A 12,156-nucleotide genomic window follows, 5' to 3' on the forward strand; every position below is an offset into this window, starting at 1 on the left:
GCAGCGGCAATCCCATACCACCACTGTCCTGCTGATATAACAGGGCCTCCTCCAGCTACAAAGATTGTTTCTATCTGCAACCACTTAGTGCCTATAGTGTGTGGTAAAAGCCATGATAAGCAAAATGAGGCAGCAGCCAAGTCAAATGATTCATGGTGCGCAGGCTCCTGACAATCACCCACATGTCTGACATCTCTCAGAGAAGCCTGGTTTGACACAAGAAGACTTGTAGTTACCTTTCAGGCTGGGGAATGGTGTCGTCTTCTCGCGGGCACCTTTGGTGGGCAGTGTGAGGTTTGAAAGACTGAAGCTTGTACTATGGTTCCGATACAGGCTGCCTACAAAGGGAAGGGGATGAAAATGAGGATGTCACATCCTCAGAAGTGACTGTCCCATCATTGGCTCCTCCCTCCTTTCTAACAGCATCCCAAATAGATACTCTCTGCCCTATCTTAGAAAAGACTGAGTGAAATGTAGGGTAAAAAAAGAAACCCCAGATAGATCTGCTCAAAATGCAGTCCTAGTTTTCTCAGGCTGCGTATAGTGACAATATCCACATCTCGTTCATGTGGTTCATTTATCTTTAGCTCTGAAGTACAATTGCTACCTGGCTTCTCAGGACATCTCCAGCTACAACCATCCTCTCCGGTAGCTCTCAGTAGCCTGTGTCAATCTACAGTCTATGAGAGATTCTAGCCTCAGGTGCTAAAAGTCAGCATGAAAATCAGCTGCATATATATTTAAACATGTTCATTAAAGCTCCTTACCAGGCAAAGGCATATCCGAAACAAATTATATGTAAAACTGTATGATCTAAATGTAATATTTAACAGTCCATTATGTCTGAAATACATATATGTGAATGGGTCAGAGATGGCCCAGTGAGTAAAGGCACTTGCTACCAAATCTAGCAACCTCAGTTTGACCCTGAGGAGGTACAGGGTAAGAAAGTTGTCCTTTGACCTCCACATGTATGCTGTGACCTGTTGGTACATTCATGTGTGGGCATACACACATAATACACACACACACACACACACACACACACACACACATATACACACACACACACACACACATATACATATATGCACACATATATACATATATACACACACATATACATATACATATATATACATATGTATATGTGTGTACGTGTATATATATGTATGTGTATATATGTATATATATATATGTGTGTGTATATATTTATTTATTTATTTATTTATTTATTTATATGAATGACTAATTTGGTTAGTGTTTCTTTTACCACATTTAAAAATACTTCATTCAGTATCACCCCAATGATCTGAATCAGGACTAATGTCAACCTAGCCCTACATCTCAAGTTCTGAGCAACACGTGCCCTAAAAAAAAAATGGAGCAGAGGAACCAGAAGTTGAAGGTACTTACTAGCAAAAGACATGATGCCCCCGAAGCCCTCGGTGCTGTTGTTAGAGACAGTGGAGTTGGGAGAGCTTGCTCTCGAGTCTGACTCTGCGTCTGAGTCACTTGCCAGCTTCAAGCTGTTGGGCCGCAGCAGCTTTTGAGCCCTTGAATGCACAGTGCCACCTGTGAGTCCCAGGCAGGGGTACCTATCTTGGGAGTGGGCCTTATGCTATACTGCAGATGCCATTCTTATCCCATAATTTCTAAGTCCCTAGTTCAAACAACTACCCTCTGGCAGAATAGAGTCTATAGACTTTCTGATTAACCTTGCCCAGGGTCACTGCAGTGGGGTCCCTTAGTCGCCCATCTAAAAAGGATGCCCAGGCTCTCACCGACTGCCACTGACATGCTGGCTGAACCGGGGAGTGTAGCTCTCCCCCTGCTCCTCCTCATCTTCCTCGGGGGGAAAGCCATACTGGGGCTCGAAGTATGGATTGTCATAGGTTCGCTGGCACACTGACCCCTCTCCAGTCTCTGTCTGTCTCCTGTCCACAGTAGATTTGCAAATGCTGGGAGGCACGGGAGGGAGGGGCTTGGAGATGCCTGCTGTGGCCTTATCTCCCATCTCTGTAGAGTCAGCAGCTTCCTAGGAGTCACATTAAACAAAGAGTGGTCACCCGATGTCCAGTGGAGACTTACCCATAGTTTCAGTTCAGTGGAGCAGACCAAACCTGTCAGATTCCTAGCCTATGAAATATATGGGAAAAGCTACTGTACTCTTGATTGCTGGACTTACAGACTATATAAGTAGTTAATAGTGACACCTTAACGGAAGTCCAATGACCTTCTTCCAGGTCATATCAGAGGCTTATAGAGAAAGAAGATGGGAAAATATGGAAAAAGGCAAGCCAACAGCTGCAGTAAGGTTTTCCATCCTAAACAGTTTAGGCCCACATCCTAAACAGTGGCTGTCACCACGCGCCCACCCTGCTAAGTGCTCACGTACAGAGTGGGCACTGTGGACAACGGTGCTGGGGCTGCTGCTGGCCGTGGTGCTGGAGCTGGAGCGCAGCGGAGGGTTTTCCTGAGAGTTCTCACTGTCTGGGCCGGGTTCCTCTCCCTCCTTCTGGGGCTGCAGCTCGTCAATCTCCACTTCACTGGCATCTCCCAGGGCTGCATGGGTCAGAGGATCCACATCTACCAAGAGAGACCAAGAGGTACAGACCACCTCAGCACCAAACCCAAGCCCCGCCTAGCTCGTACTGGCCAGTCTTCCCCAGTGTACTTACTGGGAGTGTCTCCATTGATGTCACATTTCATCATTTCACTGACAAAGTCCCCAAGGGAGGAGTAAGAAGAGCTTGAGTCATCATAATCCTGACTATCACTGCCACTGCAGAGGCAAAACAATACAAAAGAAAGGGAGAGGGGCTGACCCAGGCAGCTCAGGCTGTTACAGCTCTTGCTGCCAAGCCTGATAACCTGAGTTTGATCTCTGGGGCCCACATGGTAAAAGGAGAGAACCAACTCCCTCAAGTTGTCATCTGATCTCCATATACACACAAGGCCACACAAATGCAAACAGACACACACACAGACACACACACACACACACACACACACACACAGACATACACATGTACACCATAAATTGTTTTTAAAGCTGAAGATGTAGTTCATTTGATAGAGTGCCTACCCAGCATGCAGGAAGACCTGGGTTCTGTTCTAGCACAGTGGAAGCCAGGTGGAGCAGTACACTCCTATAATCCCAACATTTGGAAAGTAGAGGCAATAGGAGTAGAAATTCAAGGTCATCCTTAGTAAATTTAACCCAGCCTAGGACACAGGAGACCTTTTTTCCAAATAAAATAGAAAGAAATAAAGTCAGAAAGGGAAGACAGAGGAATCCACAATCAGTTCTTACAAAAACAAAAAGAGGCGCACAGCTAACTCAAGGCCAGAGTACGAGATAACATTAGCCGTCAGGGAAACCAGTCAGAGCGATGATGGTGGTTTATGCCTGTAAAATCCCAGCACTTGGGAACTCGAGGCAGGAGAACTGAGTGAGTTTCAGGGCATCCCAGACTATACAATGAAACTCTCTCTCAAAAAAAAAAAAAAAAAAAAAAAAAAAAAAAAAAAAAAACTAAAAAAACAGATGAGGGGCTAAAGAGATGACTCAGGAGTTAAGAACATTTACTGCACTTTCAGGAAACCCAGGTTCTGTTCCCAGCACTCATGACTAACCGTAACTCCAGTTCTAGGGGATCTAATGCCATCTTCTTAACCTCTACGAACACCAGGCATACACATGGTGCTCACAAATACATTCAGGCAAGACACCTATACACACAAAATAATAAAATAATAAATAAATAAATAAATAAATAAAAGACTAACAAAACCCACAAAAAGCAACCTAGTGAACAAAGGACTAGGGATGTAGATCAGGTCATAGAGCGCCTGCCTAGAAGGCAGGAGGCCCTGGATTTCATTCCCAGCACCACATAAACTGGGTGTGGCAGTGTATACCTGAAACCCTAGCATTCCAGAGGTAGACACAGAGGATCAGAAGTTCAAAGTCATCGTAAACTACACATTGAGTCCAAGGTAAGTCTCGACTATACGTGATCCTACCTCAAAAAAGAAAAGCAAGCAAGCAAAGAGCAACACACACACAGTAAGAAAGGAGGAGCAGGAGGGGAGGAGCAGGAGGAGGAGGCGCTGGAGGGGGTAGGACCGAGATATAGTATATGTATGTATAAAACTGTCAAATAATAAAAAATATTCAAAGAAGGAGGAGAAGGTGAAGGAGGAGACCCCAGTGGTTAAGAGAGATTGCTACACAGTCATGAACCAGGGTTTAGATCCTAGCACTCACCTAACAAGGGAGGTGTCCCAGAGTCCTGGAACTCCATCCCTGAGGGATCTCATGCCCTTCCCTGGCTTACACACACACACACACACACACACACACACACACACACACACACACATTCACTAGAGAGACAGACAGACAGACAGATACACACACACATACACACAGAGAGACACAGAAACGTACACACCAAATCTTTTTTTTAAAGAAGAAATCTGGCTAAAATATAATGCAGAGCTTCCAAGACTCACACCTACAACTGGTACGAGATTTTTGCCTCCTCGAACAAGGGACTGCTAACCTGTCCTCCGTCGGGTCGGAGTCAGAATCGCGCTCCGGGGGCACACTCAGGGCCTCGGCCAGCTGAGAGTTGCCATCATAGACTCGATAATGGATGGGCTGCAGCTGGTGAGCGTACCACTTTGGCTTGTCACCAATAAGGGCCGGATCAAACGTATCTACCCAAAGAGGAGAAGCAGTGAGCAGTAGAGGAAAGAAGAAAGTGGGTGGTGGGGGTGGGGGGGAGTCTAAAGCAACAAAGAGGGAGGGAAGAGGCACAGGCAGGACCGTCCAGGGACAAATGCAATGAGGGGCAGGCAGAGGGCAGGCGGACTCACTGTTGTGAATCCGCTGGAAGGCATAGTTAGAAGGGTTCAGGATCCATTCTCCAAAATACTCCACAGCTTGGGTCCTGGCCAGTTTCTCAGCAAAGGGAGTCTGCCGGGGACGTGAGGCCAGAAAGGAGCCAGCTTGGAAAGCTACCACAGGCCGGGGGAAGAGTCGCAGGGTACGTGTGTGCATCTGAAAGCCCTGCAGCACGTTAGCAGAGTTGAAGAAACGTACCATGGCCACTCTGGGAAAGAAGCGGGTGGTGAGATAAAACCCATACCCTGTATCGTTAGGATAGCTATGATCCAAGGTCTTAGGCCACCTCCCAACACCATCACTTAACAGGTTTCAACCACCATCATGGAGAGATCTTAAAGAACCATCATCCTTTCTCTTCATGCTGAGAGTATGAGCTAGTTCTTCTCCTTACTTTTGCTAAGGTAGAAAATATAACCAAATATCATACACATTTTTGTATATAAGGTAAGTCTGGCTTTCACAAGTAGTCTCCCCCAAAACCAAGAGATCAGAGAAACAAACTTAAGGGCTCATGGTCTTACCTCGTTGCAACGTCGACTGAATCTACATCATTGCCATAAATGAGCGGGTTGAATTCAGTGGAAGGTGTGGACTGAAGGTCATTAGATGGCCTTCCCAAGAGAAGCGGGATCTCCTGGCCCTCGTGGAATTTCTCCAGGTTAAGAATGGGCTGGGTGTTGAGACTCATGCTGGCTAAGGCCTGGGGAACAATAAAAAGTCCTCATACAAGACAGATTCTCAGACAGCACATCTCAGCTCCTAGGAGAGAGCTGTTTAAGGTCCTCACCTGGCACTCTCATCAAACGTTCTCTACAAAGAACTGTGCTCATTTGAAAATCACGACCAATTGATTTTAAAGTCTATATATTGGGGGAAAAAAGAATCCAAATATCAGGCAGAAATATATAGCTGTCCATCTTAAGTCACACAAGCTCAAGGCATTTTTAAATAAAATTGAAGTTCAAGACAACTTTTAGTTTCCATTTATTTTAGCCAAGAAGTGATTTTCAAATTGAAATATACATAGAAATATAAACAAGTGAACTGTAAAAACAGAGCTACTCAAAGGACATAAAAAAATAAAAATTAAAAAAATAAAATAAAAAAACAACAGAGCGTTCCTGGATAGTGGACACATACTTTAATCCCAGCATGGTAGAGGCAGAGGCAGGAAAATCTGAGTCCAAGGCCAGCCTGGTCTACAGAGCAAGTTACAGGATAGCCAGAGCTACACAGAGAAACCTCATCTTGAAAACAAACAAAACAACCAACAACCACTGCCAACAACAACAAAAACCAGAACCTCTCCAAGGCAGCCAGAACTACCCTGTCTCAAAACAACAACCCCCCCCCCCAAACAAAACAAAAGACCCAGAATCTCAAGTTCCCAACTTAAATTAGCCTAAGAGACTCCGTGGTGCTCTTTGAAAACCACTGATCTGAGCCAGCAGTGTTTTTTAGATGCGAGTGACCCCTGGAATCACCTGGGCTGGTGTCACAGTATATGCGGGATCAAAGCCTCTGTGTGATTCTGTGGTGAGACCAGGTGTTAATGCTGCTGGTTCATGGACTGCACTGTAGTAAGCTGGCATAAATTCATTTAACACTCTCTCTTCAAATTAGTCCTCTCTCTCTCCCTCTCCCTCTCTCTTTCTCTGAACCAAGTTTTCATTATGTAATACTGGATGACCTGGAACTCCCTATGTAGACCAGGATGGCCTCAAATTCACAGAGATCTGCTTGCTTCCGATTATTTATTTTTATTTCATGTGCATTGGTTTTTTGCCTGCACATATGTTTGTATGAAGATGTCAGATCCTCTGAAACAGGAGTTACAGGCAGTTATGACCTGCCATGTGAGTACTGGGCACTGAACCTGGGTTCTCTGGAAGAGCAGCCAGTACTCTTGACCACTGAGCCATCTCTCCAGCCCCTACATTAGTCATTCTTAAGCAGCCATCAAGGACGAAAACACAGCAAGAGAAGAGAAGACCGCTATAGAACTTTTTGAATTTGCAACTCCACCAGACTCTGCTGCAACAAGGTATCACATTACATCAGCAAGGATGAGGCAAGTGAGCTGAGAACAGATGCAGAACGACCCAGTTCAGTCCAATACCATCTAGACTCTAGATTCTAGAGGAGCTGCCAGGGGCTTCAGACAACACAGAGACACTTCTAAAGAGCTTTCGAATGCCACCAGACTCCTTAGAAGCACAGCTGGCGGTCCTACATACGACATACGACAGGGAAGGGAAGAGAGCCTTGCTGTGTTTTACCTTCAGGAACTGTTACGCATGCAGAAGAAAAGAAATCAATCAATAAAAAATGGGTGGAAGGGCCTTACTCAAAGAAAGGGATTTTTAAAAAGGGCATCTATAGGGACTTTGGAGTTGATTTAAGAAGCAAGTTTGTCCAAACTTCTAACTTCCACCTCATAAGACTAAAGGAATAGGAATATAAAGAGAAATAATGGCAGATATGACAAGAAACAGAAAGTGAAGGGTGGTTTTGGTTTTGTATGTTTGGGTTGCAGTGATCTCACCAGGTAGGCCAGGCTAGTCTCAAACTCACAACCCACCCTCACCACCATCCCACCACCCTGAGTGCAGGGATTTCTGGGGACCTGAAGTAGACATACACATAGCTTCATGTCCATTACAGGGCAACAGAGCAAACAGTGAGTCGGAAAGAACCTTTCTAAGGTTTATCCTGATACACAAACTTTAGATGAACCTCCTCCTAAGCCCATTCAAGGCAAAGAAAGCCTATGCCACCTGAGGGCTCTTAGACCAGCTGCCTCCCTGCAGCAACCCTAAGTCCTCTGTTATTTCCTGTAGTTCAAAAATGTGTGACGACGCTTTAACTTACTCTGTGCTGAGTATGTCTGCATGTGTGCCATGGCACATGTGTGCCAGAGCCTACGTGTGGGGCTCAAAGGATGGCTTGCACAAGAGTCCCCTCTCCTACCTATGGGCCCAGCTGTCAGAGCTGATGGCAGGCGCCATTACCTGCTGAGCCATCATGCAGACCCTTCCCCTACTTCTCTTTTGCTCCTTGCCTACCTGCTTTAAGTGTTTTTTCAGCTCTAATGATTCTGGTTCTGGCAGGATGGGTAGCACTTCTGCATTGGTGGGGGCAATCACCTGCAGCAGAGAAAAGAAAAAAAGACACCAGCTTAGAATGGACTGTCAAGGAGCTCTGCTTACACAGAGCAAACACCATGCATAGGGAGACGGGATAGACACAATGGTATCATGTGTTACACGATACATACACGAGAGATTGATAGCTATACCTACACGCCTAAATAACATTGGTGACTATCTCAAAATAATAGAATTCTGATCATATTTTCTTTCTTTATATCTGCTTTATTTGGGGGGACTTATGTTTTGTTTTTAACTATGTGTAGTTATGTATCTGCATGTGGGTATGCACACGAGTGCAGATGCTAGCAGAAGCTGGAGATACAGAGGGTTGTGAGCACCTGATGCGGGTGCTGAGGTGTGAACCCAGGCCCCCTCAAGAGCAGTGTGTACTCTTAACTGCTGAGACATTGCTCCAGCCCCTAAACTTACTTTCATTTTTTTTTCTTATTACATTTATTTATTTGTGTTTGGAGGGAGGAGACATTCATGTCACATGTGTGGAGGACAGAGGACAGCTATGTGGGTCCTGGGGGTCCTGGGGGTTGAACTCAGGTTGTCAGAGGTAGAGGCAAGTGCAGGTGCCTTTCCCTGTTAAGCCATTTATTTTCTTGAATTTTTTTCTTTAAGGGTATATATATATATATGTGTGTGTGTGTGTGTGTGTGTGTGTGTGTGTGTGTGTGTGTATGTGTGTGTATATATATGTGTGTGTGTGTATGTATGTGTGTGTGTGTGTATGTATGTATATATATATTGTCACAGTCTTCATACACACCAGAAGTGGGCATCAGATCCCATTTACAGATGGTTGTGAGCTACCACGTGGTTGTTGGGAACTGAACTTGGAACCTCTGGAAGAGCAGTCAGTGACCATCTCACCAACCCTTTTTGAAAGTTGATTAATGAACATATAGTAAGCTTTCTACAAGAGGTTTAATACACTCACATCACAGATTATGTTAATATAATTTTTTGTTTGTTTGTTTTAGTTTTGGTTTTTGAGACAGGAATTCTCTGTGTACCCCTGGCTGTCCTAGAACTCCCTTTGTAGACCAGGCTGGCCTTGGACTCAGAAATCCGCCTGCCTCTGCCTTCCAAGTGCTAGGATTAAAGGCATGCACCACCACTGCCTGGCTTTTGTAAATATATATATATTTTCAATAAATAACACTTTATTATGGCAATTTCACAGTGTCTGACACAATGTTCATGATACATTATTCTTGGTGACACTCTTAAATGAAGCACAGCCATCAAAAGACAAATATGGAGTCTATCTGAAAACTTGAGTAAGAGGAGCAGGAAGGAATACCAGAGTGATAACCATCTTTAGTAGGCAGGCTTTCGTGAACAGTCCCATGCTTCCTGTACTTTGGAGGATAGCTGAGTCTAATAGCTGCTAAACTCTTACTAATACCATGTTTATCAATAACTGGGAGACCACAAATCATTTCTACGAGAATTTGTTCTCTCTTTAATCTTTGGTCAGCAGTTAGCTTTTCAACTGGAACTCTTATTTTGCTGGGGGAGGAGGGAATGATGAAAAGGGCTGTCTAGAACATTCTTGGTATAACAAGAGCATACACATGAATGCTTGCCCCATCAGTTGCATCCCATTCAATCCACCACAAGTGTGTGTGTATCGGCACCAAGAGCCATGCATGGAGATGCTCATAGGCAGCACACATCCACTGTGGCCCTAGACTGGAAGTGCATATTCCCAACAGCAGAAGGGAACAATTGTTTTAGGTTCAGTGTCAGGCCAAACAAATGTTTTAAAAGTAAGTGGAAGGGCTTCTTTCTCCTGTTGAAAATAAAGGGATAGTCCACCCCTTACCTCTCTTTTCTTAGAGCCTCAAATTAAGGAACTTAAAATTTTCTAAGTATTTTCTACTCTCTGATGCTTTTAAACTCTTATTTTATTTATTGATGTGTGTGTGTGTGTGTGTGTGTGTGTGTGTGTGTGTGTGTTAGGTGTGGGTGCACACATGCCACAGTGCACCTGTGGAGGACAGAGGATGACTTTCAGGAGTTGCTTCTCCTTTCACCATGGGTCCGGGGATGGAACTCATGCCAGGAGTGCAAGGTAAGTGTTGTTACCTAATGAATGTATATTATAGAGAAATCTATATTACTTAGAATATATAATGTTAATATATATTTAAATGTGTACTGGAAAACAGCTTCCTACTTGAAACTAGTGCTGGATTATCTACACTTTATTTATAAACACACACACACACACACACACACACAAATGTAACAGTCTTACAGCTCTTGGAGCATGTAGGGGGAGCTCTTAATTCCGGCAAGACTAAATTCTATAACTTGTCTGCCCAATAAAGTCAAAGCAGCATTAGAGAACTGTGTTTTAATGGGTGTTACGATAGAAATAATCCAGAAGAGTGGTTATGACAGACCCTTGTCCTATTGACTGTCTCACCCTATTGCTGTCCAGATCCACTAGCCACACGTCATCGGGCATTTTGAAATCTAGCTTGTAGAGGAAGAAGCTGGCAGGAACTCCAATGATGTATGGGGTTGGAGCCAAGAGTAGCTGTGGAAAAGAGATAAAGGAGGATAAGAAACAAAGACAAGACCTATTGTGAGCACTTAATCACATCAGAATTTTTCTAGATAAGGAAAGTCAGGCAATTCCTTTCCCAAAATACCTGCAGATAGATGTATTGCAAAATTTATAAATTTTCAGATTTTAGAAAGGTAACGACGATACATTTCGGCATAGCAATGCCTATCACACCATAGCAAGGAGTCTACAATCACTAACTGTAACAAACAGAAACGTCAAATTCCATAGTTTTCCTATAGAACCAGTGCAAAGCCATCCAAAATTTCAAACTAGTGAGTTCTGAGGGATAGAGAGACGGCGCTGATGAATGGCTTCCCTCCCTCAAGAGCCAGGGCCATCCCGGCAGGAAGACACCTTGAGACTCACCTGCTCTGCCGAGGCCATGCAGGTGGGAAGCAGCGGGATGACCGGGAACATGTACTCCAGGGGGTAGATCATTGCCACGAACGCCATCACAGACATGGAGAGTGCATTGTAGTCTCGAGACTGCAGCACCACCTGCGGTGGGCAGGCACAGCAGAAGTCACTCAGCAGCCAGCTTACTCACTGGCTAAAACAAGGCTTACTAGCAAAGAGCTCCCAGGGCTCTGGGTTAATTTCAGACTCACCAAGCCTACAGCGGCAGCTTATCTCAGCAATCACCACGGCTCCAGTCCCTGCCCTGTCAGTCACCTTCCAACCCAAACACCTTATTAATCCTCTCTTGAGCCACTACCTTCTTAGTTCTGCCGCTCCCTGTCCTAAGACTACACACTGAAGGAGAGCTGATATTCCCAGAGAATTAACTCAGTCTAACAAAGAACTCAACCAAGCACATCCCACATGGCACCAATGTCATAATTCAACTCACGTACCAAGTACCTGCTGCCTACCTGCCATCACATTACCTTCTGGAAATAAAAAAAAAAAAAAAAACAGAAAGGACACACTTCCTGGTTCTCAAGGGACTCATGACCTAGCTCCCAACAGGGTGTGCAGCTCTCTCCCTAGAAAGGCTACAGAGCTCGCCCTCTCACCTTGTGCTCCAACAGGATGCAGGTTAGCACCTGAAGACAAGCATCTACACCCAGAAGTTCCAAGGGAAGGTGAAGAGGGAAATCTACTAGGGTGAATCGAGATGGATCTGGAAGAGCAAATGTCAGGGCCTGCTGGAGTTCCTGGGGCAGGACCTCAATGTCCACTCGCTTCTGCCCAGAGACAGGCACTGGGGAACGTAGCAACCGATAGATCCAGGCCTCAATCTCTCGAAGGTCTTGCAGAAGGGCACTGGACTTCTCCTCCACTAGCAGTGATCCAGTAAAGATTCGCCACATGGTGTCCCTAAGGAACACATGGCAAGAATCAGAAACAGAAGTGTTATCGGCTGATACCACTGCCACCCAATAAAACCTCGATAATAACAGGGAGAGGAGTATTGCCAGGTCAGATGGGACCAGAGGGGATATATGATGACAAAAACAGATGTAGAAGGTGTATGTGATGGAACCCAACGCCAT

General features: G+C 44.9%; 1 protein-coding gene across 45 annotated transcripts in view; it reads right to left on the reverse strand.

The window, feature by feature from the left end:
• Window positions 1–12,156, reverse strand: part of Madd (MAP-kinase activating death domain) — a 46,647-nt gene that overhangs the window by 27,770 nt on the left and 6,721 nt on the right. For 37 of the 45 annotated variants that reach the window (XM_030250204.1, XM_030250241.1, XM_030250240.1 and 34 more), the window contains 12 exons: window positions 11,677–11,980; window positions 11,027–11,158; window positions 10,514–10,627; window positions 7,984–8,064; window positions 5,440–5,618; window positions 4,888–5,123; window positions 4,572–4,728; window positions 2,682–2,785; window positions 2,399–2,589; window positions 1,785–2,038; window positions 1,417–1,556; window positions 237–338 (listed from right to left, as the gene is read on the reverse strand). In XM_030250204.1, the coding sequence (XP_030106064.1) occupies window positions 237–338; window positions 1,417–1,556; window positions 1,785–2,038; window positions 2,399–2,589; window positions 2,682–2,785; window positions 4,572–4,728; window positions 4,888–5,123; window positions 5,440–5,618; window positions 7,984–8,064; window positions 10,514–10,627; window positions 11,027–11,158; window positions 11,677–11,980 (1,994 nt within the window). The remainder of the gene's footprint in view (window positions 1–236; window positions 339–1,416; window positions 1,557–1,784; window positions 2,039–2,398; window positions 2,590–2,681; window positions 2,786–4,571; window positions 4,729–4,887; window positions 5,124–5,439; window positions 5,619–7,983; window positions 8,065–10,513; window positions 10,628–11,026; window positions 11,159–11,676; window positions 11,981–12,156) is intronic. The other 8 variants (XM_030250251.1, XM_030250248.1, XM_030250247.1 and 5 more) reach the window with 1 other exon arrangement.

Source organism: Mus musculus, chromosome 2 (assembly GCF_000001635.26).
Source record: "Mus musculus strain C57BL/6J chromosome 2, GRCm38.p6 C57BL/6J".
In the NCBI taxonomy this organism is placed as follows: domain Eukaryota; kingdom Metazoa; phylum Chordata; class Mammalia; order Rodentia; family Muridae; genus Mus; species Mus musculus.